Source organism: Mangifera indica, chromosome 13 (assembly GCF_011075055.1).
Source record: "Mangifera indica cultivar Alphonso chromosome 13, CATAS_Mindica_2.1, whole genome shotgun sequence".
NCBI classification, from domain to species: domain Eukaryota; kingdom Viridiplantae; phylum Streptophyta; class Magnoliopsida; order Sapindales; family Anacardiaceae; genus Mangifera; species Mangifera indica.
Genome location: NC_058149.1, coordinates 12228702 through 12255627, shown reverse-complemented (window position 1 = coordinate 12255627; position 26926 = coordinate 12228702). Strand labels below are relative to the sequence as shown.

General features: G+C 33.8%; 5 protein-coding genes and 1 non-coding gene across 7 annotated transcripts; 1 reads left to right on the top strand and 5 right to left on the bottom strand.

The window, feature by feature from the left end:
- Window positions 1–380: 380 nt before the first annotated feature.
- LOC123194272 (uncharacterized protein At2g34160-like) lies at window positions 381–2103 on the bottom strand. Its single transcript, XM_044607439.1, has 5 exons — window positions 1857–2103; window positions 1479–1527; window positions 1243–1305; window positions 1096–1160; window positions 381–685 (listed from the first exon to the last, which is right to left on the bottom strand). Exons 1-5 carry the CDS (start codon window positions 1974–1976, stop codon window positions 590–592), a joined length of 393 nt encoding a protein of 130 aa, XP_044463374.1. The 5' UTR covers window positions 1977–2103; the 3' UTR covers window positions 381–589.
- Window positions 2104–4250: 2147 nt separating this feature from the next.
- TRNAG-GCC lies at window positions 4251–4321 on the bottom strand. The gene has a single exon. It is a non-coding gene; the product is annotated as a tRNA-Gly (tRNA).
- A 906-nt stretch (window positions 4322–5227) lies between these two features.
- LOC123195172 (probable ethanolamine kinase) lies at window positions 5228–10440 on the top strand. Its single transcript, XM_044608803.1, has 11 exons — window positions 5228–5383; window positions 5473–5564; window positions 5728–5834; window positions 6192–6297; window positions 6653–6775; window positions 6917–7008; window positions 7650–7734; window positions 9100–9205; window positions 9302–9368; window positions 9871–9963; window positions 10039–10440. The coding sequence occupies exons 1-11, from the start codon at window positions 5247–5249 to the stop codon at window positions 10165–10167; spliced, it is 1137 nt and encodes a 378-aa protein (XP_044464738.1). The 5' UTR covers window positions 5228–5246; the 3' UTR covers window positions 10168–10440.
- Window positions 10441–11004: 564 nt separating this feature from the next.
- On the bottom strand, window positions 11005–14619 carry LOC123195057 (F-box/kelch-repeat protein At1g55270-like). Its single transcript, XM_044608635.1, has 2 exons — window positions 13803–14619; window positions 11005–12528 (listed from the first exon to the last, which is right to left on the bottom strand). The coding sequence occupies exons 1-2, from the start codon at window positions 13827–13829 to the stop codon at window positions 11269–11271; spliced, it is 1287 nt and encodes a 428-aa protein (XP_044464570.1). The 5' UTR covers window positions 13830–14619; the 3' UTR covers window positions 11005–11268.
- Window positions 14620–18260: 3641 nt separating this feature from the next.
- LOC123194319 (transmembrane protein 128-like) lies at window positions 18261–21771 on the bottom strand. Of its 2 annotated transcripts, XM_044607494.1 has the most exons (5): window positions 21464–21771; window positions 20878–21158; window positions 18998–19162; window positions 18849–18900; window positions 18261–18767 (listed from the first exon to the last, which is right to left on the bottom strand). In XM_044607494.1, the coding sequence occupies exons 2-5, from the start codon at window positions 21132–21134 to the stop codon at window positions 18678–18680; spliced, it is 564 nt and encodes a 187-aa protein (XP_044463429.1). In that variant the 5' UTR covers window positions 21135–21158; window positions 21464–21771; the 3' UTR covers window positions 18261–18677. The 2 variants fall into 2 exon arrangements, with proteins under 2 accessions (XP_044463429.1, XP_044463428.1); XM_044607493.1 differs by having other exon boundaries at window positions 20878–21770.
- A 1439-nt stretch (window positions 21772–23210) lies between these two features.
- Window positions 23211–26774, bottom strand: LOC123194034 (ribosome biogenesis regulatory protein homolog). Its single transcript, XM_044607146.1, has 8 exons — window positions 26586–26774; window positions 26142–26292; window positions 24938–24989; window positions 24581–24709; window positions 24317–24434; window positions 23852–24035; window positions 23619–23732; window positions 23211–23526 (listed from the first exon to the last, which is right to left on the bottom strand). Exons 1-8 carry the CDS (start codon window positions 26672–26674, stop codon window positions 23368–23370), a joined length of 996 nt encoding a protein of 331 aa, XP_044463081.1. The 5' UTR covers window positions 26675–26774; the 3' UTR covers window positions 23211–23367.
- Between the last annotated feature and the right edge of the window lie 152 nt (window positions 26775–26926).

The window sequence follows — 26926 nt, the reverse complement described above, 5'->3', positions numbered from 1 at the left end:
ATACAGCAAATTATTGGGTCTTCTTTTTGGTTTAGGGTTGTAGGAATGTGCTTGCTTAACCATGATTATATGAATGCCCGCCTTTCAAATTTGTTAGATTCTTATTCTATTATTCATAAATCCAAAGCTGACCGATATTACCCTTGGACCCAATTTTTCAGCTTAATTTTCCATTATTGACATGTGATTAAAAAATGACCGTTGCTTGGTAAAAGCAACGGCACAAAGCTCCATTAAAACAAGAGTTCAGAACACCATTGCAGATGGGACAAGTCCATCACAAACATAAGATTAAATCCATAATGAATAAATACAATGCATGCCGATACCATTAGAACGCGAACAGCACATTGAATGTGCTGAGCAAAAATGAGGAAAGATGGAAAAAGAATCAGTCAATATAATTGAATTTGAATAGTAAGCATATGGTGTTTCAAGGTGCTTAAGATAAAATCTTTGCAATTAACAAACCAATTGGGACTACAATACCTAAGATACCCCACAACCAAGAAACTAACGAAATTGAGTGTCTTCACCAGCACTAGAGCATTAAAACCAAAGCAAACCAGGTAATATAGATGACTGACTTTCAATTCTGTTCTTCAGCATCTCCAGCATCCCTCTCTTCGGCGGCAGCTGCCATCAGTTCGTCAAAGTTTGCAGTTTTCTCCAGCAATATTTCAATCTGAGAGGGAAAAATTATAACTCCATACAACAGACTTTAAGAGCAATATTGACAGGAAAGCTAAATTTTAACTATGGAAGAAATAAACATTGAAATTGCAAGCATGAACAGTGCAGAAGGAAAATGCTACCAATGACACAAGAACCACCAAATATATTTTATAAAAGCAATACCCCAACATGGAAATACTGAGTTACACTAAATCACCGGCAAAATTAGACCATTCTTGGATAAGGAAAAGTTTATCAACATTTAAAAGTTGGAACATCCAATTTAGTCTTTTTTTGCAACTGGCGAAGATGATCAATATAAGAAGGATCTTAACTGCAGGATTTCACATAGCATGCATATTATATTATATAGCATGAAGTAATCAAAAGGAAGCACAAACAGATATTGCATTAATTTACCTTGGCTTTTTGGACAGATCGCCCTCTTGATTCATCTCTCATATCAACTGTTGAAGTCATGATCTCTGCAAAGAGCACATGTCAAATAAGTACAGAAATCAAGACTTGATTGTTGGACCAAGAATATAGGGAAACAGATAACCATACTCTTCTCAACAGCCAAACCATTGTTTTTCAGAATTTCTGCAACAGTAACAACCGTGGCAATGGCTGCAGATACAACAAGAAAAAGATGAAATGTTCAATCACTAGATATGACAATGTGAAAAACTAATCAGGTCACAACAATGTAGAACATAAAGTAAAGCCAAAATTATGCCATATATATAGAGAGATATGCAAGAGTAAACAGCCAATGCACAAAGAACAAATAAAGTAATTACCCATTCCAAGGGCGGAGAGTTCCACTTGATTGTGCTGCTGCATGTATCTCTGCAACCAAAGAAAGATAAATTATAAATTTAAAAACAGAAATTAAACCCACAAAAGATAAAATGGATACAGAACTTATCATATCATCAATTAAATACACCCTGATCCCTAAAAAGGGAAAAACCCTAAACCTCTGTAAGGTCTCAACAGAAAGCTCTAGAAACAAAGATAAATTAAATCCCATATCGGAATCTTTCCACTTATCGCTCAAACTTCCAAATAACAAGGCCAATCAAATCAATAGCTTACAACTGAGCACGGTTAAAATCTAAATGCTAAGAAATTTCTCAACCTCAATCGAGTATAACCATAAAAATAAAATTACACACCTTGGCGAGATTAACGTAAAAAAACAAGGGTTTCTTAGTGTTGGAGACTTGAATCCGGTTTTTCTTGATTGAATCTGCGCTCAAGTCGATGTTGTTGACTCCTTGTGTAACCTCTTCCATGATAAAGCTAAAAACTAAAACCCAAGGCTATAGTGCCTCTTGAGGGTGGAGAAAAATGGACACATTTATATACCAAAACCAAACCCAAACCTAAAGCTCTTCCAGGAGAGATGTGTATCCATTTATATGTCAATTTTGCTATATAAATATAAAATAATTAAAAATTATAATAATAATACATAAAAATATGTATTTATTTATATATTCAAAATAAGTATATATATTATCATTATTTTATTTTTAATTATTAATTATTCATCAACATAATCGCATTTCATGCTTAATTAAAAACTTAAAAGTTACTAATTATATATCATTATCCTTTAAATTATGTGAAATTAGATAAGTGCTAAGGGACATTAAATTTTGTAAATGTTTTTTATATTAATGTCTTGCATCCTGAGGATTTTATTATTATTATCCTTTAATCATCCCCTGATAATATTCATAATTTATAAATATTAGGTACCCTGCATTTACCTATACTTCAAAATACATAGGTAAGGGGGGTCAGGAATAGTGATGAGAGAGACCGAAGATAGAGAGAAGTTGGAAGGGAAAGAGAGAAAATGCCAACAACCTAAGAGGAGATGTGGTTGCCTAAGAGTGGAGAAAAACTTTTGCGAAAAAATGATGACTTTTCAAACCTAAAATAAAAAAAAAACTGTTAAATTTTTAAATTCAAAGGAGAAAATGTAATAATTTTTTATTTTTTAAATATTTTTAGTTAAATAATAATTTTACTATTAATTTTAACAATGAAATTTGAATAAATAGGTAAGTATTTGAGTTTTTAACGGTTAACAAATAAAAATTTATCGTTCCACTAAACCTTGGGTGGGAAATAGTCTTTTGGCCTTATTAGAATAGTAAGTGGTCTAATTTGGTTTTTAGGATTGGGGGTTATTAATTAAAATAAGCAAAATTTTAAACGTTTATACGTTTTTAGGTCACCATAGAAAAATTTTACCAAAATAAGCAAACCGTATTTTTTTTTTACCCTTTTTACCCTTATGTTGAAAAACCAAGTAAAAATATTTTTTCTGAGAATATGCGTCAGTTTATGGCGGTTACGATAGTAGCTAGGGATTTTACACTGAAACCCTAAATATGTCGAATGTATATGGATGTTTTTGAATGTTTCGAATGCTTAAAATGATGTAGTTTCGATGTTAATGGATGCCTAGAAGTGTAGCCGTTGAGAGACAAAAGCGCAAAAAGTGAACAGTGTCGCGCAAACTGTGAACAGTACTACGCAAACTGCTTGCAAAATCGCGCAAAAAATACTGTTCACAGACTATGATATCTACTTTTGCGCGATGTAATCAGTGTTTGCGCAATGTGAACAGGTTTACGCGGTGTAAACAGTGTTTACGCGATTTGCGTAGTTTGCGTGACATTGTAAATTTGTGCAGTTTGCGTGACACTGTAAATTTGCGCGCTTTTGTCTCTCAACGGCTACACTTCCAGACATCCATTAACATTAAAACTACATCATTTTAAGCGTTCGAAACATTCAAAAACATCCATATACATAATTCGACATATTTAGGGTTTCAGTGTAAAATCCCTAGCCACCATCGTAACCACCATAAACCGACACACATTCTCAGAAAAAATATTTTTACTTGGTTTTTCAACATAAGGGTAAAAAGGGTAAAAAAAATACGGTTTGCTTATTTTGGTAAAACTTTTCTAGGGTGCCCTAAAAACGTATAAACGCTTAAAATTTTGCTTATTTTAATTAATTACCCTTAGGATTGAGCATTAGTTAGGGCATAAATGGATTGGAACGAACAATTGTGTTTTACTTTCTCTATAATAATTGCAAGAATCAATCAACCTGAAACTCATCTGTAAATGGAAATGTATCACTTAAAGGCAATCTTTGCCTTGCCTTGCCTCTGGGGGACGCATGTCCATTTGCTCTGCGATCTCCCTTATCCGATGCTCGAATCCCAGGACAACCATTCTTTCAGACTCATACATAGCATAGCACCAAACTGAATCATTTGAATAGAAACTCTTCCTCTGTCAAAAATCCCAACCAATGATCCAGGAGTTGAAACTAAGATACTAACACCCTTTTTCCAAACCATGGAACCGCATCAATTTCTTCATGTAACTTGTAGAGTAATTAATAATTAATCCATTCCATTCCCCTGTCTGTTAGATGGTTTATGGTAGAGCCTTTACTACATCCCGAATGGGCCAATTCAGAATTGATGTTAGAAGTTAGGGTATTTTGGGTAACTTCAAATAAAAAAAATCACATGCACCAGCCGGGAATCGAACCCGGGTCTGTACCGTGGCAGGGTACTATTCTACCACTAGACCACTGGTGCTTTCGCTGGTCGGAGCGATTCTTTTTTATTTATTGTTTTTTATCTTTCCGTTAGAGTCTAATCAGTTTTGCACTGATCTTTGGTGCAAAGAAGAGTCGACAGAGTTCTCAAGAAACGCTAGTCTTTAGGCCATCCTTTTCAATTGGTATTGACGGTCTTTCGTGGCAGAGAAAAAAGGCAAGTTGTGGGTAAGAGAAGATAAATAAAAATGAAACTTTAAGGGGAAAAAGATGAGTTTTTAAATTTTAGATAAGAGAATTATTAAATTTTTAAATTAAGAGAAGAAAAATATAAAAAAATTGTATTTTTAAATATATTTAGTTAATGAATTTTAATAAATAAATTTTTAAATTTTTAAAAATTAACGGATATAAATTTGTATTTTCACCAAACCTTAGTAGATTTGGTTGGGAATAAGTCTCTTGGCCTATGATAAAATATTCTTAATTCTTAATCAGCTGCTGCTTCTTAATGTTACCAGAGTTGGATTTGTTAATAGTGACACTTCCTTTTACAAACTTTTAGCATATTAAGTCGTATCTATTATAATTGCTTGCTGACATTCAAAAGTTTATCTTCTTTGAACTTTAGTAATTATTTTAATGTCCAACGTTGCCTTTCTAAATTATTCATAAAATCGGAAGATGGAATAAAGTTGTAACATTAAAAAGTAGTTCAACACGACACCCATATAATATAATTTTCGTATGTCTCAATCAATGTAAGGCTTTATAACTTAAAAAAAATAGGGAGACAAATAAATAAAATAAAATGTTATATTTGGACAAAAATGAGATTTCATCACGTGACAAATAAGTTTAACAGAAGGGTGGGGACGGAGACCCCACACTCGTCTTTGAAACAGTCACCCGGTTTCGCGGGAAGCGCAAATATCTGGCTTTTGAATTTAATCAGAGCATAAAAAATGGGGGCAATGAAGAACATCTGGAACGAGATGGAGGTTGCAGCGGAAGCTTGTCAGAACGGTGCCAATGAATTCCAAACGTCTACTCTCACCATCGATACGTCGCTTTCTCTCCCTCATATGACCCCTCGCCTCATGTTAGTCATTCACGCGCGACTGGATCTTGTGTTTTTCAGCTCACTAAGCTAAACGTAATTTGTTCTGCTTTATGTTGGTTTTTTCGCAGAGAGCTGTGCAAGGATCTGTTCAAGAAGTGGTCAAATTTGGAGGATTCTCGGTTCTCTTTTAGAAGAATATCCGGTGGCATCACAAATTTGCGTAAGTCTTTTTTTTTTTTAGATTAATTTCAATATATATATTTTTTTTGTATGAATTTCCTGCTTTAGATCATGTACGAATTATGTTTATATATATAATGTGTGTCTGGATTCCATGTCAATATTTGTCGAAAGCCAGAATCAAACCTCAAATTTTCATGCAGTTCTGAAGGTTTCAGTAAAGGAAGAAAACGGAGATGATGTTTTCGTCACTGTAAGATTATACGGGCCTAACACCGATTATTTTATCAATCGTGAGCGGGAATTAAAGGTGCGATTGCTAGTTTCTGTGATTTTGTTATTTATTTGTTATCATGTTTATTCTTAAAAAGTTTGTTTGATCTTTTAGCATGGTTTTATTTTTTTTTTAAGACAGTGTTGTATATATTTTTGCGTTGGTCTGTTGTCAATTTTACATTGCTATTTAAAGAAACTAATAGGATGTTAATTTCGCATGGGAAATGAAGCCATACTAAGACAAATGTTTTATTGGTCTTCTAATGCAGACTTTGTCCAAATTTAATGATGCTTCTTATATTTCATTAACTTATTGAGCCTTTTATGTATAATTGATGACCTTTTCGGTTGCTTGCTTCATTTTTTGATTATTCCCCTCTATTGCATTTAGGCTATCAAGTACCTCTCGGCTGCAGGATTTGGTGCCAAGTTGCTTGGAATTTTTGGAAATGGCATGATTCAATCCTTCATCGATGCACGCACATTAGTTCCATCGGGTAACCAGAAGATATCATATGCCACATTGATTTTATAAAATCTTCCAGTTTGATGCTCTTGTTCAAGAGTTCAAACTGTGACTAAAAAAATTTGGATTGGCTTACTGTATTCAAGAGTTGGAACCTTTCTAGAGTTCCCTAGGCTTTCTTACAGTCTTGATCCCCAAAAAAAAAAAAAAAGAGGGGGCTTTTTTTAAACCCCTGAGAATATACTACCATATTAAGAGCCAATTCTTAAAATATATATATATGTATATTTCTTTCTCATCTGATAGCTTAATTTTCCTTTTAGTTATATAGTGTCCTGCTACCTTTCTAGTGATACTGTTTTAACCTACTTTTATTTCCTTGGCAGACATGATAAAACCAAAGCTGGCTGCTGAAATTGCAAAACAACTGCACAGATTCCACCAAGTGGAAATACCGGGTTCTAAAGAACCTCAGTTGTGGAATGATATCTCCGACTTTTTTGAGAAAGGTTTTCTTCTCTATTATGATTAGTTTGCCATCAGAAATAGATTAATCTGGATCGCAAAGTATCAAGGTTTATTAATGTTTCTAAATTAAATGCCTTTGATAGCAATATATTATTATCTTTTGAGTTGCCTCCTTGTTGCAGCATCTTCTCTTCAATTTGATGAGATTGAGAAGCAGAGGATCTATGAGGCGATTTCATTTGAGGAAGTTCAAAAAGAAGTTGCTGAGCTTAAGGTAGTCTATCTATATATTGTGTACTTGTTTCTAATCTCTGCTTAATTGTTGGCCGATAAATCTTCTTAAAGTTGTGTGTTATCATCATGTTTAGTGGAACTTACAACCTAAAGTTGAAGAATTAACCCTGAGCAGTTCCAAATTTTATTAACCTTAACATCACTAGCCAAGGTGTATGACAGCTTACTAAGTCCTTGCAGTGGTAACTTAAATGCAGATAGGCTAACAATTGGAAAAAAGCATTAATAAATCGGACAGATCATTCTTTAATCCTGAACAATTTGGATGATGCGGTGTGTTGTAAGGTTCTTACTTGCGTCACCACCGAATAAGGATTTACTTTATTTTAAATGCTGAGTGAGTATTAGGAAGCACAAGGCAGAAGACACTATATGCTCAGAATCATAGTTGATCTCTAAACCATTACCGATCTTTTTTCCATCCTATTACTGTTCATGATGCCATGCAACCATAAAAAATGATGTAGAAGATTGGTTTGTGGTAAGGGATGTCCATTTTACGATTGGTACCTATATGCTCTAGTTGATTACATACTGCATCTGCTGATTTTCTGGCTTTTTATTTATGAAATGAAGATCTTTATCCTGTTTCTGAGAAATTATCTCCTGATAATTGAGCAGGAATTGACAGGACATCTAAATTCATCAGTGGTGTTTGCTCATAATGACTTGCTTTCTGGGAATATAATGCTCAATGATGAAAAAGGTAAGACAGACACTTTTAGTTCGTTCATTATTTTATGTCAGAATGTATGTTCTATTGTGTGTTACAAATTTTTATTTTTTGTGGACATTCCCTTATAATATATGCTTCTCATGTTTCAGTGACAGTTCTATTTACTCTTTATTTCTCTCTTACATGCAGCCACGCATATATACATATGCATTTGAGTATTGCCAGAACTGTATCAGTTATTAACGACCCAACTTGTGTTTTATATATACCTTAAAAGTCTTAGGTCATGTGGCAATATGAAATATACATATAGTGAGTTACTTTCTGATAGATACCTGACAAATTCAACCAAACAGACACTGCTCCTGCCAAGCCGAAACAATGATAACCTGCCAAACTCACCCCAAACAAGTAATATTCCAGTCCAATCTCACACACACAGAAATACAGAGTCTAGCTGAATAAAAATCTGTGAGAACCTCAGCAAAACTATATATATACTGAGATATATATCCAATCCCTACTTACTGTTTGCAAAATGAAATGACAGTGATCAAATAACCGTAAGAAGCACAAAAACTACTCTGGGAACAGAGGTGTCAGATTCTCCCAGGCTAAAAGCCCCCTTTTCTCTATTCTCCACTTCTTGGCCGCTTTCTTTCTCCTTTTCTTTATACTAATGCCAAAACTTTTTTTTTTTTAAATCATCCATCATAAACATTACATTTGTGCCCTCCTTTTCGATATTTGCAACCTCACTTAAGGGCAAAGTTCTTCTATTCTCACCCTTACCTTTCTTCTCGTGGACTTTAGTGATTGGGTGCCTAACACAACCCTACTTGATGGGTTCATAAGTGGTATGTTTTCAAGTACAGAAGGGTAAAGCTAATTGTCATTTCTTGGGCTGCTGCAGGTTTTGAACAATAAATGTAGGCTAGACATATTTTTACCCTAGAACTGATAATGAAGAGGCTTTTTCTAAAAAATATCTGATGAAGGCTGAATCATGTGTTTAAGTCGTACATTAGCCAACTGGGGCTAGCTTTCGTGAAAGCACCTATTGGCAGTTGCTCCTCTGCATCGAGACTCTTGAACTAAGACTCGTAACTGACAGGATTGTACCATTTGATTAAAAATATTTTTTTGGTTAGGTTAATTGGTAATTCAAAATTTTTATACTATCTCGTACATCTATCATGGTTACAATGGCTATGATTTACGTTATGATGTGGCAGTGGCCTCCAAACAAGATAACATATGATGCGGGTGTCTTTGCCTGATAATGGCGTCTGACATGCATAAAATGATGAATGCTGATGCTAAAATATTCAATTTTTCTGGATTTTTTTTCTTCTCTTATTATTTGACTTTGTTCTTTCTTTGATGCATTTCCAGAGGAACTCTACTTTATTGATTTTGAGTATGGGTCATACAATTACAGAGGCTTTGACATTGGGAATCACTTCAACGAATACGCAGGCTATGATTGTGACTATAGCTTGTATATTCCTTTTCTTTTGCTTTAATTTACTTTTCGGATTTGGCCATAGCATAGAATGATATATTATTAATGAATATGAATGTGGCATTTATGTAGTTACCCAACTGCAGATGAGCAATATCACTTCTTTAGGCATTACCTACAACCGGAGAAACCTCATGAGGTACCTGAGAAAGTAAACTTATTACTTCTGCTTCATCAAAGATTATAAAAATCTTTAAAATGTTTTCAAGTTTGAAGTATTTACCCAAACTACAGGCCATTTATTTTTTGCTTGAATTATGCATGAGAAATTCATGAACTTGGTAAAGAACAAATAGTTAATTTATTATGAGTCAATACACATTGCAGCCATGGTTTAATATCACAGAAAAAGGCATCTGAGTATCTATATGCTTGTACTGGTACTGAAATGTTCAGTTATGAATGTATGAAGTAGAAATTTAAAGTCAGATTTTCATCTTCAAAGGCGGAGGATGCTTGTAAAAAATTTCTCCCTTTAATCCAGAGTGGGATCTGTCGGATCGATACAACTTTTTATGGATGCAACATACCGAACAAACCCTGTTTTGCATTAAGATTCATGTTTATCTCTATTAATATATTTTCTAGCTGCTAAAAATTCTGCTTTTGTTGTTTTTTTTTTTTTTTTTGGTTAATGACAGGTATCTGACAAAGATCTTGAAGCTCTGTATGTTGAGACAAATACATTCATGCTGGCTTCACATATATTTTGGGCTTTATGGGCGCTTATCCAGGTATTTTGCGGCTTCAGCTATGCTTGTCAATCTCTAGACACGATAATTTCTAATTTTTACTTGTGTTGTTTACAGGCAAAGTTGTCTCCTATAGATTTCGATTACATTGGCTATTTCTTCCTGCGCTACAATGAATATAAAGGGCAGAAAGACCAGTGCTTCTTGCTTGCACAATCATACCTCTCAAAAATGCATAGTCGCTGAAACGCCCATCATTGGCTTCCGTATGTCATCAGAGCTGTGATTCTCTATTGTACAATATTATATTTTTGTAGCAGTTTAAAGAAAGAAGAAAGCTGAGAAGGAAGTGTGAACAGGTAATTTCCGGTGGCTTTCTGATTTGTTCTTACATTTCAAAAACTTGTAATTAATTTGTTTGTATCCATTTCCATGTGTTGAGATGAATCCAGTTGAAGATAGTCTCGTATCACCGAATTGGTGTATATACATATTCTCTACTAGACAGTGCCGATGCAAGTTTCCGTGCGCATGGTCCGATTTAATGTGATTTAAGAACTTTTTTGTATCAAATTGAAAAGATATAAAAAAAAAAAAAATCTAATTTAATGCATTCTAAAAACTTTTTAAAACCAAATTAAAATAAAATTGTTTAAAGAAACCGCAAACCAAATTAAATCATTTTAAGTTTTAAACTAAATCAAAGGAAAAAATTATTAAAAATCATTTGCAACTAAATAAATCATATCTAATAAATAATAATTGATTTATAACTTTTCAGAATATAAAATACACATGTGAAATAAATATAAAATAAGTATACAATATATATATATATATATATATATATATATATATATATATATATATATATATATATAAAAGAACTATAATTATACACATTTACTTATAAGAAATATGGTATATGATTTGGTTTCCCGTTCAAATTGTTTTTTTTTTAATTATCATTTTATATCAAATCATTTTATATTTTTAACAATTCAATTCGATTTTATAATTTAAACTAAATTATATACGCCCAACAAGGGGTGCTGCACCTATAACAGTAACAAATCGTAGCCATTTAGACAGAACGCTCTTTAATTGACATGTAAAAGCTGTATATAATATAAATGTATGTAAAACTACAACTAGCAAACACATATCCTCGTCCATCCACCAGCAGCTGCCATGATAGGTATGAATCCTTGAATCCAATAGGAATCCAAAAGGGTGTGCAAGCATCATTTTATGGCCTGTAATATATTAGTCTCTCCAGCCCATCAAATCGAAGAGATGTCAACAGCATAAAAACCAGAGAACTCAAGGCAGTATAATTTACAGTCATTATGCTATAAGAACCTGGCAATGAACAATGTGACTTTTAAGGCGGTTCCTCCCGGCGATGCTTGACCAGAGGTTTGTAACCAATGTCTTGAATTGCCCTTTCCCCGATATGGTCTCCCAAAGATGTTCAGCAGGAGCTCCTCTCACACCATCAGATTTTGAAACATCAACCAGAGAGATACTCATATTATTGCGGATTATGCAAAGTTTTCCATTGAGTGGAACAAGAGCCGCTGCCTCCAAAGCTCGAGAGTTCCCCAAATGCATCTTACTGTCAATATGCTTGCTCCAAGAATCAGTCACTTCATCATAAACCCTTAGTTTGCAGCCGTCCTTGCAGTCCAAAGCATAGAGATGTCCGTTTAGGGAAGCACTCGGGTTCCTCCATCCAGCAACCATTCCGTCATATACAGGGTACCAGCTGTCAGTTTCTGGTTGGTAGACCTCACTAAGAACCTGACGGTGAGATCCAAGCCCCTTTAAGAACCATTTCCCCTCATAAACAACCCCGATAAAAGGCAACATTGCGGTGCTCATATCTGAAATGAAAGACCATCTATTCTTGTTTGGATCATAAACTTCAGCAGATCTCAAGGACCGATGTGCTCCCCCATTCTCCCCACCAGCAACATACAAGCAATTATTTATGACACATGAACCAAAAAAATGTCGCCTGCGAAGCATATCAGGGGCACGGTGCCATTTATTAGTCCTGGTACTATAATAAATAACTCGTCTCATTGATCCTTTTAGTGGGTCTTTGCCACCGAACAAGTAAAGGTGACAACCACTAAGAACAGCACAACCAAACCCAAGAGCTTCAGAATATTCCTTAGGGACAGGAGGAAGAGGCTGCCAATGCTGGTACATGGGGTCAAAAGCATGCCATGAGATTTTCCCATCTCGATCTCTCTTAATGACATATATCCATTCCTCTGCAATCCCAAGGCTTTTCCGGAGAGAGTAAAAGAAGTTACCTGACAAAAGACGGAACCATCTTTTGCAGACTAAACGGAGCTTACGGTGCTCAACCCTTGGGACTCTTATCAGGCAAGCAATAGCAAGATCATCAGGAAGCCCCGGAAGCAAAGGAGATTGGTTTCTGCTTCGGCTGCCACTAGGTTGCTTGCTCCTAGTTGGATGAATAGATGGTTTAATGTCAGGTTGAAGGCACAGCTTTGTCCCAGGGACATATTTTTTTGCTCCAGCAACAGTTTTGAGGCCTGCATCTACTCTACACAAACATGCAGTTGTATCAACCTGCAAAAGCACATGTATGAGAATTAATGACTTGACTACTTCACAACATAAAAAGCATTTATACTGGGGACTAGTATCAGGTACAACTATGCACCTATAAATGCATAAGTTCTTTCATTCATTCTGCGATAAAAGAGAAAAAAAATCCATCAACCAATATGTAATCTGGAGCATTTGCAGCATTTAAATTATATAATTAAAAAACTGCAATAACTGTAATCAGAGACCAAAATCTTAACACAAACAAAATTTGCTGATATTTTGAATTCTATCTTCAAAATAGATTTGAAGTGCAACTAGAAAATGATTCATCTCTGTGAACAAATCAAACTAGTTACAGATTTTAGTCGTGACTAAGCCTAATGTCATGAATGAGAGAAAATATCCAAAAGGTATGTGCCTAGCAATAAATACAAGCTCAAAAAAAGGGGTATATGAATTCAACGCTCACATAGTGATACCTCTACAGGTCACTGGCTGAAAGAATATCAGAAGAGCCTGAGACTCAAGGAACTTAAGCATCAGAGGAAATATACAAGATAGGAAGGTACCAGTCAACTACCATCTCTACTTAGAAAGTATATATCATTAACACAATCCTGAAATCAATGTTGCATCATATACAAGAAAGTGAGAACATCAAAGAGATTTAATTTCCCAGTAACAACAAAACTAACTACTGTATACTTGTCTACAATACATTAATTGAGCTCAAAAGAAATCCTTTGAATCGCTTAACGCCTGCTATAACAATTGAATGCCTACCAATCTTCAAATTCAGGACAACAAAACGTTATTCAGAACTATCTACCTAAGAAGAAGGTATTAAAAGTGTTTAAAGCACTTAAGAAGTTGCAGCCATTTAATTTCGGTTCAATTCACAGTTGGAATTGATCAGATATTCAAATTTTACAGGATGAGCAACCTAGAATCGGTAAAGAGAGTTGATACAGCTTATCTTTTATCAACTGTAGGTTATTATTTCACAAATTTATGATAATGATCTTCTAACAATAGAGAACTTTCCCCAACTTATTAAAATAATCGAGGCTAAAGTAGATTTTGTGGGTTGTTAGTTATAAGTCTTCAGAAGTAAGAAAACATAGATGGGTACATATGGCCAAACAACAAGAACCACCAAAACCCTAAAACCGTGTGCAAGGATCAAGCAGCACCGAAATTCAAAAGGCACACAAACGAATGTCACGGATTAATATGAGTGTGTGATAAAACTCAACTCAACAGGTTAGAAGAAAGGTGGACAAAGAATTTACCAGAGGAGGTTGAATCATTTTGTCCATTTTTGTCCTTCAAGTAGTTGCCAAAATCAGATTTAAACACCACCAAAATCAAGTTCTTATCTTTCACTCATCATTCGCACACAAAACACACGGAAAAAACAAACCCATAAGTCCACCTTGAAAATTCGCCGATGTTCCAAATTCCCAGATCAAAAAGACCGTAGTTAACCAAAAATCACTTCAAGAAGACAAAAGAAGTCAGAGATATATCCCAGAGTGAAACCCAAGAACTACAATGAACCACAGTTGTTCACAACACAAACCCAACATCATTACTGCATTATATGCAAAACCCAGAAACAAAATTAATAATCCAAACGGAGAAACCTCACAAGATAACCTACCATAGTGTCTAAAGATAGAAAACAGAATTTACAGAAGCTTATCTTGTCATAAAACCATAGGAAGAAAAACGAGAAAAATGGGAGACAGCAAAAAAATGGGGGCAAAGCAAAGAGAGAGCACTGAAAGAGGAGATAGAGACCATTAAACTTGAGTGGAGTTGAGGGCCCATGAGTTCAATGGCATAACCTACCAAGCAGAAGAGTGTATAATTCAAGGAGAGAAAGGGCAAAAAAGCAAAACCTAAACCATTACAGAGGAAGAAAAGAACGATGAGTGGTGAATTATGAGGTGGATTTTAATTTTATTAGTAGAAATGAAGAACAAATCACAACAAGATTGGAAGATAGCTGTTGTTTGAGACTGGGAGAACAAACCATGACCAAACTAACACACAAGAAAAATAAGCATCAGCATGTACAAAGCAAGGTCTTCTGTACTTATTTTAATTTAAAAAAAAAATAGACAAAGATTACAAAATAAAAAAAAAAAGAATTGTTGTCCCCACAGTCAAATTATCACTAAAATGTTTTCAAAGCATTTGATAACATACATGCATGTGTATAAAGGGTAAATTAGTAATTTACAAAATAAATATTGAAATTTGTTTTTAGACTTGTGATGAAGTGATTATCAGATCAGAATGGGCCATGAGAAGAAGATATTAAATTATTAAATGGGTGATTGGAGTATGATAACATTAAAAGTTCATGAATCAATACTTGTAGCTTATTAGAACCCAAGGCTAACATTGGGTTGGAGTAGTCTTGAAAAGGGTTTTATATGTAATAGAGTATGTATATACGATATTGATTATTAGATTTAGAATTTTTTTTTATTTGATATGATTAGTTTAATCTGAAAAAAATTATTTAGTTTAGATGAGATTTTTTGTTATAAAAAAATAGTTATAGTTTAATTTGATAATCAGATATAATAATATTATATACATAATTTTTATATATAAAAAAATTACATAAACTGATATAGTATTAATATGATGATGTTTTTGATAATGACATTTATCATATCAACACCACATTAGTCTTTATAATTCAATGTATATAATATTATTGAATCAGATAATATATTATTATATAATTTAATATTATTTTATTATTAATTTAAAATTATTTAAATAATATCTTATTTTTAAAAATTAAAATTATATAATTTTATTGATATAAATATGCTTTTGCATTAAGATTAAATGAGACTATTACTTTATTTATTTTTTCCTCCACCCATGTGAACTGAAACACAGCTTTTTCTCTTTCACTATAATTATTCCTCATCTTGGAGGGATTCAAGAATGTTGGTATTGGTACACAAAACTGTGAGAACATATAAATTATTATTAGTGACAAGAATGGCCCAAAACCCATTTCAAACCAAAGCCTGGACTAGTTAGTGGGTATTTAATAATTAAATTAAATAGTTTACAAAAATGAATTTATATGTTTTTGTGTGTAATCCCACTTTAATGGAATTTTACCCTCCCAAATCCCATAATTTATATGGTGGGACAAGTCTTATGCAAAGCTAACTTTTTTGTTTTTTTTATCGGGCAAGGGTTGGATTAATTTTTTGGGATTGAATCGATTGTATTGAATATATTAAATTTTAAATATAGTAACCGATTTTTATAATTATTATATTAGATAAATCAAAAATTTTATTTTGAAATGTCATAAAAAAATTTGAATTTATATTTTTTTATGCATAGAATTTCCTCCATTGCCACCTTATTAACTCTATCACTAAATCCAAGAATTGCATCAAATCAGATAAGGGATATTTTTAGTGATTGTAAGTGTTTTTCTTTTTTTAAAACAGAAACCCCATCTATATTGATTAACCATTACATCAGACAAATTAAAATTTTATAAATGTGATAAAAATTTGAATCCAAATTTTTTTTAGAAAATTTTAATACTCTATTAAGTTCGTTAACCTTTGAGATATGTGATTGCAAGTTTTTTTAATGTTTGAGTGTTGCAATAAAGTTTGTCGATTACAAATGAACTCAGTGGGCAGAAGAGGAAAACCATGTGCACCATTGAAATAATACAAGAGAATAGAATAGAATAGGTTTCCCTTTGGATCTTATCATTTTACTTTCGGAAGTCTTCAATCTATTGCTTTCATAAATTCATTGGTTAGACAGATGAGAGGTTTGGGATAACTGAGATGAACCAGGTGGCTTTATTCAAAAGACATATAAAGTTGCATCCAATTAGTGATCTATATTATTCTCTTTTTGCTCCATACTGTTGGTAAAAAAGAAGATAACTTTATTTCGGCGCCTCACTATCTCAAATTCCTAATCCTATAAGAATTTCAGTGTTATGATGAAAACCCACAAAACTATTCACAGCACTATGGTTGGAATTGGCATTATGAAGCTTTACTTTTCCTTATTGGAGAGGAAGGAGACGTTGAAACATGTCTTTCTCAACTTGGGGGACAAGACATGGTTGAGGCCTTTGTGGGGTATTGGTAAAAGTTTCCATTGTGGGGTTTACTTTCTTTTTTCCCTTTTCTCATGCATGTATATAGCAATAACCATAACATTCTAAATACCAAAAAGATTTGCTTGGGTGATAAAGTTGTGAGATTCCAAGTGTGAGAGTAAACGTTCAAATCTCTTATGACAACATTTTAAAATTAAATTTTTTGCTTATCTAATACAACGGTTATGGGTATGGGGGATTTAAAACTCAAATAATTTTTTTTTTCCTTAAATTTACATCTTATTTAATAAAAATGACTAATTCAGTTCAACAAGTAAACAAAACAAGAATTGACTATGCGAATTAAATAGAGATGTATGTTTCTAGTATCTAAGTGAAGTTTAATAAAGGTATATGTTAATGTTGAAGTTAAAGACAGAGATCGGCCAAGCCTATGATTGGTTCAAGTTTGTTGGCAGAAGAAGGATACTTGTTAACCATAATCTTAAATGCATTGACTAAATACACCAACAACTCGATCGAATTCTTGCTGATATGTTAGTGTCTTTGGTTCTCCTCCAATATTTAGGTGGTGTTTATATGTTTGTCTTTGGTGCACGTCTACAGAGGGAAAGGATCACAATACTCTGAAAAAAAGTGAAGTATTAGGCACAGTAGTTATGTAAAATTGGGTTTAAAAACTCACCTAATCACAGCCTCTGTGCAGATTTGTAAGTAAAATTTCTAATGCTTGAGAAGGCCTGTAAATATGATATGAAAATGAGACTAATAGTAATGGCAATGGATGCCTTGGTAGGGATGGCAATGGGGTGGGAAGGGGTTGAATACTCCGCTCCCCATTCCCGTAAGAGAAACTTTTTTCCATCCCTGATACGGGGATAACAGAGATTTTTTGTCTTTTTTTGCGAAAAAAGATTCTCTTCCTTTTTCCTTGTAAAAAAAATTCATCTTGTCTTTCTCTCTTTATCCTATCTAGAAAGATAATGTTTAAAAACTATTTATAATATTTCCAAATTTTAAGGATATTTTAATATTTTAGTATTTATGGGATCATGTTGGAATGAGGACTGAATTGGGATATATTACTATCGAGGCCAAGGATCCATTTTGCCAGAACAAATCACGGTATCTATGCCTAGACACTGCTGATGTGTTGACCACCACCCACGAGGCGTTTCCGCTTGTTGAATGCCAAAATAGTTCCAACATCTATCCATATTTTTATTCTTCCCAACATCATAAAGGTGATGAGGAGTACTGTTAATGCTTTACAAATGCATGTCAGTTGATTGCTGCTCGCATTATTTGACCAGGTCACAGAAACTGGGAATTATACCCAGTCAACCTGGGCTTTGTTTATTTCATTATAAATGAATTATAATTGGAAACTCTTCTGTAGGTCTCAGAAGTTCTAAATTAACAGTGGATATCTCGGTACCTTCCCTGTTCTTAAAGGATCAATTCGAGTATATCAGATTCATACTGCAACTTTAATAAATTGAATCAATTCTAAGTTCCCTAAAAAATAAGGAAATGAAAATGGAAAAATGAAACTGCCGATGCTTAAAAAAGGTTACGCAAGAAGAACAAACAAGAAATTAAGTTCACACATTCCTGTTCCAAAGACAAACTATTTCCAATTTACCAGATAGAAAACATTGTATGACTAAGTGTAGAGCAAATACCAAAGAATGTCATCCAAAAATCACAATATTTCTACTATCAAATGAGCCCTGCTAGAACTCCCACTATCAAAGAAAAGACTCAGAAAAAATTGACCTGTTGTGATAAAATTCTGAGGTCACACCTACTCACATGTGTATCATCACGGTAAGATGTATAAATACTGACTGATTAAACGACAATCAGCTTCATTGTCATCAGCAGTAATAGGATATGGCAACAACTGGCCTGTATGCATAACCAGGGGCAGTGACTTTAATATGCATATAACCAGTACCATCAACCATCCATATTTATGATAAAGTCTGTTCATCTAAGTCAGTATCATTTCTTGTATCATCTCAGAACTCTAATCTATCCGGAACATATCATTTTGTGGTCTGAATGTTCCAATCATGGAATGTGGGAATATAACCATGCAAGCCATAAACAAAGTGAACTGCAGTAAAATAAACATAAATCAGCAAGGCTCCACAAAAACCTAAAACAATTTACCAAACTGATATGCAGGATTACATACCAAGAGCGGGAGGGTCAAGAAACTCCAAATTGGCCATAAAGCAAAAGACATCCTGATTTGAGAATAAGTTAGCAAAGCAGATGCAGCAGTCTTTTAACAATAACACATTAACAACTTTAAAAGGAAATGCAAATTTTGGTTCCCCTTACAGGCAAAAAGAGACAAGGCCAAGCAGAGTAACAAATGGCAAAGCAGACATACTGAACAATTCCCATTTCTCATCAAATCTCCTGATGCTCCATACTAACATACTTGAATAAAAGAAGAAGGCAATATTCAATCCAAAACACAACAGTCCAAGGTAGAGGGGCAATCTGCAACAAAAGCAAAAGAGACATAAATAAACAGACAGTTTCTCTATCTGAGCAGTTACCATATGCCAGAAAAATATGCTCTTGCAATTTCCATTGGAGAATAATATATCTTCCCAACAAGGTTACTACCATCAAAACCATGCTCAGGATATAAAAGTAGCCACTGGACAGTAAAATTAGTAATGACATTAAGAATATTGCATGGATTTGCTTAAAATGTTCTCCACTTTATACCATCAAGAAGTCAATCAAAATAGAGTTAACCTCATGCTAATCCTTCATAAACAACTACCAAGGAACCGATTGAAAATTGTATCGAGTGCTTTGTGATTAGAAAGAAATTCTTAGCTGCATAACATTTGAATAATTATATGAAAATTCTGAGAAACATTAAGAATTGAGGCGTGCGTCTTAACCTGCATAAAACCACTGTATGATTACTAATTACTGAAAACCATATTATTATTCTGATACCTACAGGGCAGAATGCCACCTTAATTATTGTGATATTATGGTAAAAAAATTAATAAATGTTCAAGAATACAAAGGTGGACATAAATGAATTGCATTAAATAGGTGAGAACAAAAACAATCCTAAGATTATTCCTAAGTATTTAATTCAGACGCCCTTAAAAGACCTAATCTTGCTTATATTGTTGACTGATCTCTGCAGGAATATCACTTCAAGCTAATTCTATTCCCTTTTTTCAAAATCATGTGCTGAGGTTGTCATACAAATCTTCACCAAGTTATAGAACATCAGACTTCACCTCTAAAAATGTGGACTAATGCTGTGAGTCCGTAACATGTAGCACATGGGGAAAGCAAGTAGGAAGTCATGCACTTCCGGAGTTAAATACCAAACCAATTTATAAATCAAATCATCCAAGTTCAAGATGACTTTTAAATTTATGCTTGTGGGAGTAAGAGTGTAGGCAACTGTAAAGATTCTCATAGAACAGGCCAGCCTCTTTCCTCCGTTAAGCAGCAACCTTCATTAGCTAATACTAGGAAATTTCCACTTAGGTGAACCTGTAAAACTTGCTTCAACCACTTTCTGCTATCTCTACCAACACAGTATTCAGGCTTTCTTCTGTGCAATTAACTAAATAAGCTAGATTGAAGTTGCTTCTTATTATTGGTGCATTTGAATTATTGTGCCATTTTAGATAGTACCAAAGAATATCACCACTAAGACATACATCTTCCAATAAACAATAATACAGAAATCAACTGTCCATATAGCAAAATTCATGCAACTCTGCTCTTGTAAATAAGAGAAACTATGATATGTTCATCCCTATACCTTCTCGATCTATAACCATATTCTGTAAGTTTTTATTAAAAGTCCTTGTTTAATCTTTTATTACATCCGAACTCATTACATCACTAAAAAATTCCAACGCTAAATTAACAGTGAAGGAACATGGCTGCTCATACTGATCAGCATTGTCATCCCATTGTCCTTAAATGTTGAAAGAATCTTACACCTAAGCTTAAACTTTAAAGCACATGAATACTAAAAATATATTCCAAATTACGCCAACCAACAGTCCCTGAAATGTCTTGTTCTACTCTACCAGAAATCGCATGTAATTCCAAAAAGTTTATACCTTCGGAATTTCAACTTTCAAACAAAAGCAAAACATAAATGAAAGCAATAAAAAAAGCCATAAACAATTGAAAAATGGACAAACAAGTAAAACTAGACTTGCCTTCTAATTCTGTCATCGTGCCATAAAAGATAGATGAAATTGGAATGGCGATCACCATAGTAAATAATGAAAAGAGATGAAGCAATCCAAAGGACATTCTCCAAAACCTCAAGCCAAGTCCTGGGTCGACTAGCTGGAGGCGAGAAAGGCTGGAGCCTGGAGCACGCATCATCTTCAAGGTCATCACCACTCGATGCATAACCCGGACTATGCCTTTGCCTCATATATCCACCACTAACTGGCGTCCCACCAGACATTTTTCCTCACAAACTATAAACTCACTTAATTTTTATAAAAAAAGTAAATTAGTAAATGTTGAAGGTAAGTAGCATAATCTGAATGCAAAAAACAATTTTTTTTGGGCCAAAAATTAATCTGTCAAAGTATCTTTCCCGTGTTTAAAACCTACAAAAGAAATCAAAACCCTCACAGAAACCCAACTAAAAATACGCCCATTAACTTAAAAATGAAAAAGAAAAAAAAATGAAGTTTGGAGTCCCAATACTAGAATTCAGACAAACCCATATGGAGCCCTGCAAAATATCTGAAATCTAAATTTCAATATAAAATTTTCTTCGATACCCACGGAGAAATTGCTTTGGTTTCACCGGTTCCAGACCAGCAACTAACGTATGCAGAGGGGGAAAGAAAGAAAGGATAAAGAAAAGGGGCAACTAAGTCATTTGCAGTGATATTGAAAGATGAAAGCAGAGGAGTGGGGATCTGTATAGTATATTAACGACAGAATATTGAAGAATATAATAGATTTTATAAGGGACACGACGGCAATGGCAACAAACGATGGCGTGAGAGGTGATGATTCCTTTCGTGTGCCTTCAAAGAATGAATGTATTTTCAGAATCTTCCATTTAAAGACAAAAATCATTTATCTGTTTAGTTAGTTTAAATGTTGACTTGATGAACAATTAATTACGGGAATTTAAAGTCAATGATGATTGGTGATGGGAGTATCAGACGCCTTAAGGAACGTTGATTCTTAAGAATCTGAAAGGTCCTAGAAAACTTGTAAAGAATTGCTGCCCAACCAGGTAGGGTAAACATTCGGTGGAGTCGAAATGTGTTATTAGGCCAAACCTCGTGGGAAAATGTAATTTTAGTTGGATGCCAAAGTCTTCCTTTGAGGTAATGGCAAATTTCTTCGAGAGAGGTCCCACCCTCTTATTTGATTTAATAATTGTAAATTCAATTATTATATTATAATTTTATTTATTTAGTTTAATCGATTAAAATCTTCTTATACATATCTTAAGATAAGTGGTTCAAAAATTTATAATAATTTGAAATACTGTTGGACAGGTCTATTTGAAGTTTACACGGCTTGGTCAATCATACAATTTTAGCAAAATATGTTTACATATGCATAATTATTCAAGAAACATAAACTTTCACATTTTTTTGTCTTTCCAAACCAGAACAAGAAATCTTAAAGGATAAACTATTACCAATAGATTCCAAAATTATTCATGGCATTAACAATTTACATTGATTATAAAAGCCAATGAAAGCAATTGAATTAATTTCCAATTATTTGTTCTCTTAACATAAAACATATTCAATAAAATTAAATTCAAAGCAAATAACCTAAGAGTAAGAGAATAAAACTCGGCAAACATGCATAATTTCCACCAATATTGATATCAAATCGTCAATGCAGGGCTGGATTTACTGAATGGTCAGCAGAGGCACTGGGCCGCCAAAGCCCATATCTTTTTCTTGTTTGGAAAATAGAATGTTGAACCAAAACTCTTAAAGCCTCGAGCAATGCATTACCCAAATTGATTTAGCTTAATCTCAAAAGTTAATTTAACTTGATTAATATTTGTTTAATTTAAATTTGAATCAAATTTAATTTAAAAGAATTAATTTATCTTTTAAACTAAGTTAAACTCAAGTGAAAAGAAATTCAATTCGACACAACTAATGAGTCAAAGAATGGTTTAATCCGATTAAGTTTAGCTCATAATCAGATTTAAGTAAATATCAAATGATTCTCCAACTGAGGGCACAGAGCATTATTTTAAAGTTTTATGAGAACTTTTCTACTCCACACCTAAAACCTAATAATCTTTTCACCAATCTTGTCCATAAAAAATTTTAAAAGCTACTTCGGAAGGGGTGGCTGTTTATCACTCGAGAAATAGTATTGTTTCAATGAATGGTACATCAAATATTAATTCTTAAAAAGGATGCGGATTATCCTTTTCCTCCCTGTGTCTGCATTTGTGCTTGATTCTCTCAGATGAGATACTTGCCGTAGCTGCCACAAGATCCAGATAAATTTGTTATTTTTGTCCAAAAACGGACCAGAGCTATTGGTATTCAATAAGCAACTTTATAGACTTTGCCTTAGAATACATTAAAAAAAAAAAACAATCTCCTGAATAACTTTTTCCTGTTTCAAATTAGCCAACTTGTAGCACATAACACAAAACTCTACAAGCTTACAACTGTGATTTCTGATTGATTATTTCATTTTGCCTTTCCTTTATTTGACGATCCCTTCTTTACAGCCTTCTTATTGGGTTTCTTCTTTGGTTTCAACTTGCTGGTGGTTGATGAAGCCTTCTCTTGTCCATTTTTCTTTTGTTTCTGTTTCTTCTCTTTCTTCACGTTGTACATGGTAACAGCCTATTTACCAAGTCCCATGGGTGAAAAAAATGTGAAAATTTCCATTTGACGACAAAAATAAAAGGTTCCATTACAGAATAGCTCAAACATACCTTATCAACGTTAAGTATCTCATGTGAATGCTTAGATATTAGCTTATTCAAAACCTTCTCAGTCTGCTCCTTCTCTTGCGACCCTATCCCTGTGCCTTCCACAACTGGTAGGAACTGAGTGAAAAAGAAAAGAGAGAGAGAGAATGAGCGAGAATAAAATTATTCATTCCCATATGGCATTTCGGAAATAACTGTACTGAAACATTTGGCTAGCAGAAATCAAGCCTACAAACCTTCCTATGCTTCCCTTGTTTCTTAGGAGCCTTTTCTCCAGGTAGCTTCTTATCAAATTTACCACCACTGGCTGTTGAAGTAGCAACTATTCCAGCTACATCTCCTAATTCGTGTTTGGTAACTTTTTTAGGCGCAGCGTTGGTTCCTGTTATGGGCAAAGCAGTGGCAGCTAGTTGAACATGGCTGCAGAAAAGAGTTTATTTGAAGTTTTGTTAACAATACTACTGACATAGCAGGCAGGCAGTTATACCACAATTGTACAACTGAATGCAAGTGAGATTTTACCCACATGTGGATGTTAAGATGAAGAGACTAACATTAATGAAAATATCTTAAATGGACAAAAGCTGAGATGGGAGTCAATATGTTGCTTAGCCAAGTATATTGTATATAACTTCAAGTTGACAGCAATGAGAAACATTTATTGGCCAAAGAAAACCCTAATAAGAGATGGAAGCACAAACCTTGGCAAAGCACCAACTTTGTCCGCTTGTTTCAAATTCTGCAGCCGATTCTTCTCTTGCTTTTCAACTCGTTTCGTCTTTTCCGCTTGTCTCTTAGCAAAAGGATCCTCCCCTGGTTCTGTATAAAGTACCACTCAGAGTCAGAGAAACCATTTCGTGAATGAATAACAAAGTGTGATATGATTTTCATGAATGAAAATTTCAAAAACAAAAAGCATAATCATTTCAATTTTCATATTCCCGTTATGTTTCCTTTCCACTTACCATCAGTCATCTTTGCCTCTATTATGGGTACATCATTATCATCATTAACACGATCATAACCATAACGGCGTTTCCAAGTACCAGTTTGCTCATCCCAAACAACCTTGTCCTTTTTGCGCTTCTTTATACCTGCAAGATATTGCAAAACCAATTTTGTTCATATACAGTATATCAAATAGCATAACCAAACATAGAAAGCATAAATCAGAGAAATCAAGATTCAACAGCAGTCAAAATGTTTAGATTGTTAATCTCAAGGCTAAATTCCAGATCACAATATATTTGAATTGAATATAACACAGAGTTTTATAATCAAAAAGCACATATATACTGCAGTAAATTAATAAAATAAATTACCTCTCTTCTGGGCAAACAATTCCCATTTTGTAGGAGGTTTAGGCTTTGGTAGCTGAAAACAATATGCAAAATGCAACTGAATTTAATACTAAACATAGAAAATTAAATATACTAAATAAAAAATCTAAGTTTTCTGGAAGTATGATAAATAAACATGCATGAATTAAAGAGAGCCACAAACATGAACAATTAAAAAAAAAAAAAAATTAGTTTCATCAAAGTGACAGATGCAGCCATATGTTGCAGAAAGTGACAAAGAGATCCAAAAACTCAACCAATGTTCAGCTAAAATATACAGCATAATGGCATCTTCACAATTCATTGATTTGTGGAATCTTTAGAGATATAAACACTTGAATCTCATCTCTCATATCCTAATCTCTTTCATCTTCTCCTCATCACTAACTTCTCTCTCACTCATGCCTTTCTCATATCTAAAAAATTCTCAAATCTCAATAAAACATTAAAGCCCTTATTAATATCCCAACATGCAAGAAACAAACAAATCATCAGTTCACATATTCTAAAGCAAATAAAAACATCTCATCACACTGCTCTAGACTCCACAATATCAAATCTTTAGACCCTCGCCAACAGCCTTTTCCATGTACCCTCTCAATAAGCTTTCTGTTGGATTAATTAGCAAAGCAGCAAAGTGGAAGAAATTTCTTGTAATTATGATCATGTCAACTCAGAAGACCCTAATCTCATGCTCCAACCTTTAAAGCAACAGGTGTTTAAAAGTATGGCTATGTATCAGTTTAGTTCTCTCTGTTGCTAGACATAGACTGTAGACAGTGTGCCTTTTGATGAGTGGCATTACTAGAAAGATCTCTAAGCACAAAATTAGCAAGGAGCAACACATAATGAGTCTCTCAGTAGAAACAAATTTGAGAACGTAAGACACCTATATCTTCAAGGCTCAGCATCTATCAACCATGCATACTATATTAAAAAATAATTTCACACATGGAATAAACTCAACAACAAAGGTTTAAATAAAAGCGGAAAAACTTGTAACATGAAAGCTGGAAAGGAGATAGAAGCAAAGCACCAATTGTCAGCCAAAACAAAAAAAAAAAAAAAATCATGGTCTGGTGCAAAGTTTCCTTTCACCAAAAGCAAAGTATGGAAGCTAGCATAGTCAAGCTTAAGTAGAAAAATGATTACAATTGAGAAATGTCAAAGAAAAGGTAAGACTTACATGCTTTGATCTTGGCAATTTTGTTGTTGGTGGAGGCAAACTGACAAGGGGTCCATCCACATCTTCAGTTGAAGGTAAGTTGAAAAGTTGGTCAGCAACCGCTTGAACTAACTTGGTGCCCTCCTGTAGACATTCCTTCACTAGTTCCTCCCTAAGCACATCACCACAACATAAAGTCCCCTCAAAACAATACACTACACAATTAATAATACACTTTAAATATCTAAATAAAATCAAATTGAAGTTATTGGATATTTATTCTCAAAAAAATTGAATATTAAAATTTCAAGAATTTAAACTAGCCTGTATGAAACAATCAGATTCAAAGAAACCTAATCACTTTCGTAAACCAAAGAGAACTACGCAGGGTTTTGGATAATAATAAAATTCGGCGTATGAAGACGAACAGATGAGAATAAAGTTTTAAAAATAAAAAAAGTAAACCTTGAAGAAGGGAGGGCTGGAAAGTGGTGAGAAGGGTTGAAGGCCATGAGATTACCAAGGTCGACCTCATATTGGCTTTGGTTCTCCATTACTAGTTTCCAACAATTGACGATGAAGATGACTTGTTTTGAGAGGGTTTATGGACGTACTCCGCCTTTGTTGCCCTAATCTATTGGGACTTCAATCAAACCCTGACCGAGGCAAACTGAGCCTTTGGGCTTAATTTTGCGGCCCTCTCTAGCTTTGTCATTACCCAATAAATTTGTTTCTTATTCATAATTTATTAATTTTAATAATATACTTATAAATTATAATATTTAATAATTTAATTATATATATTA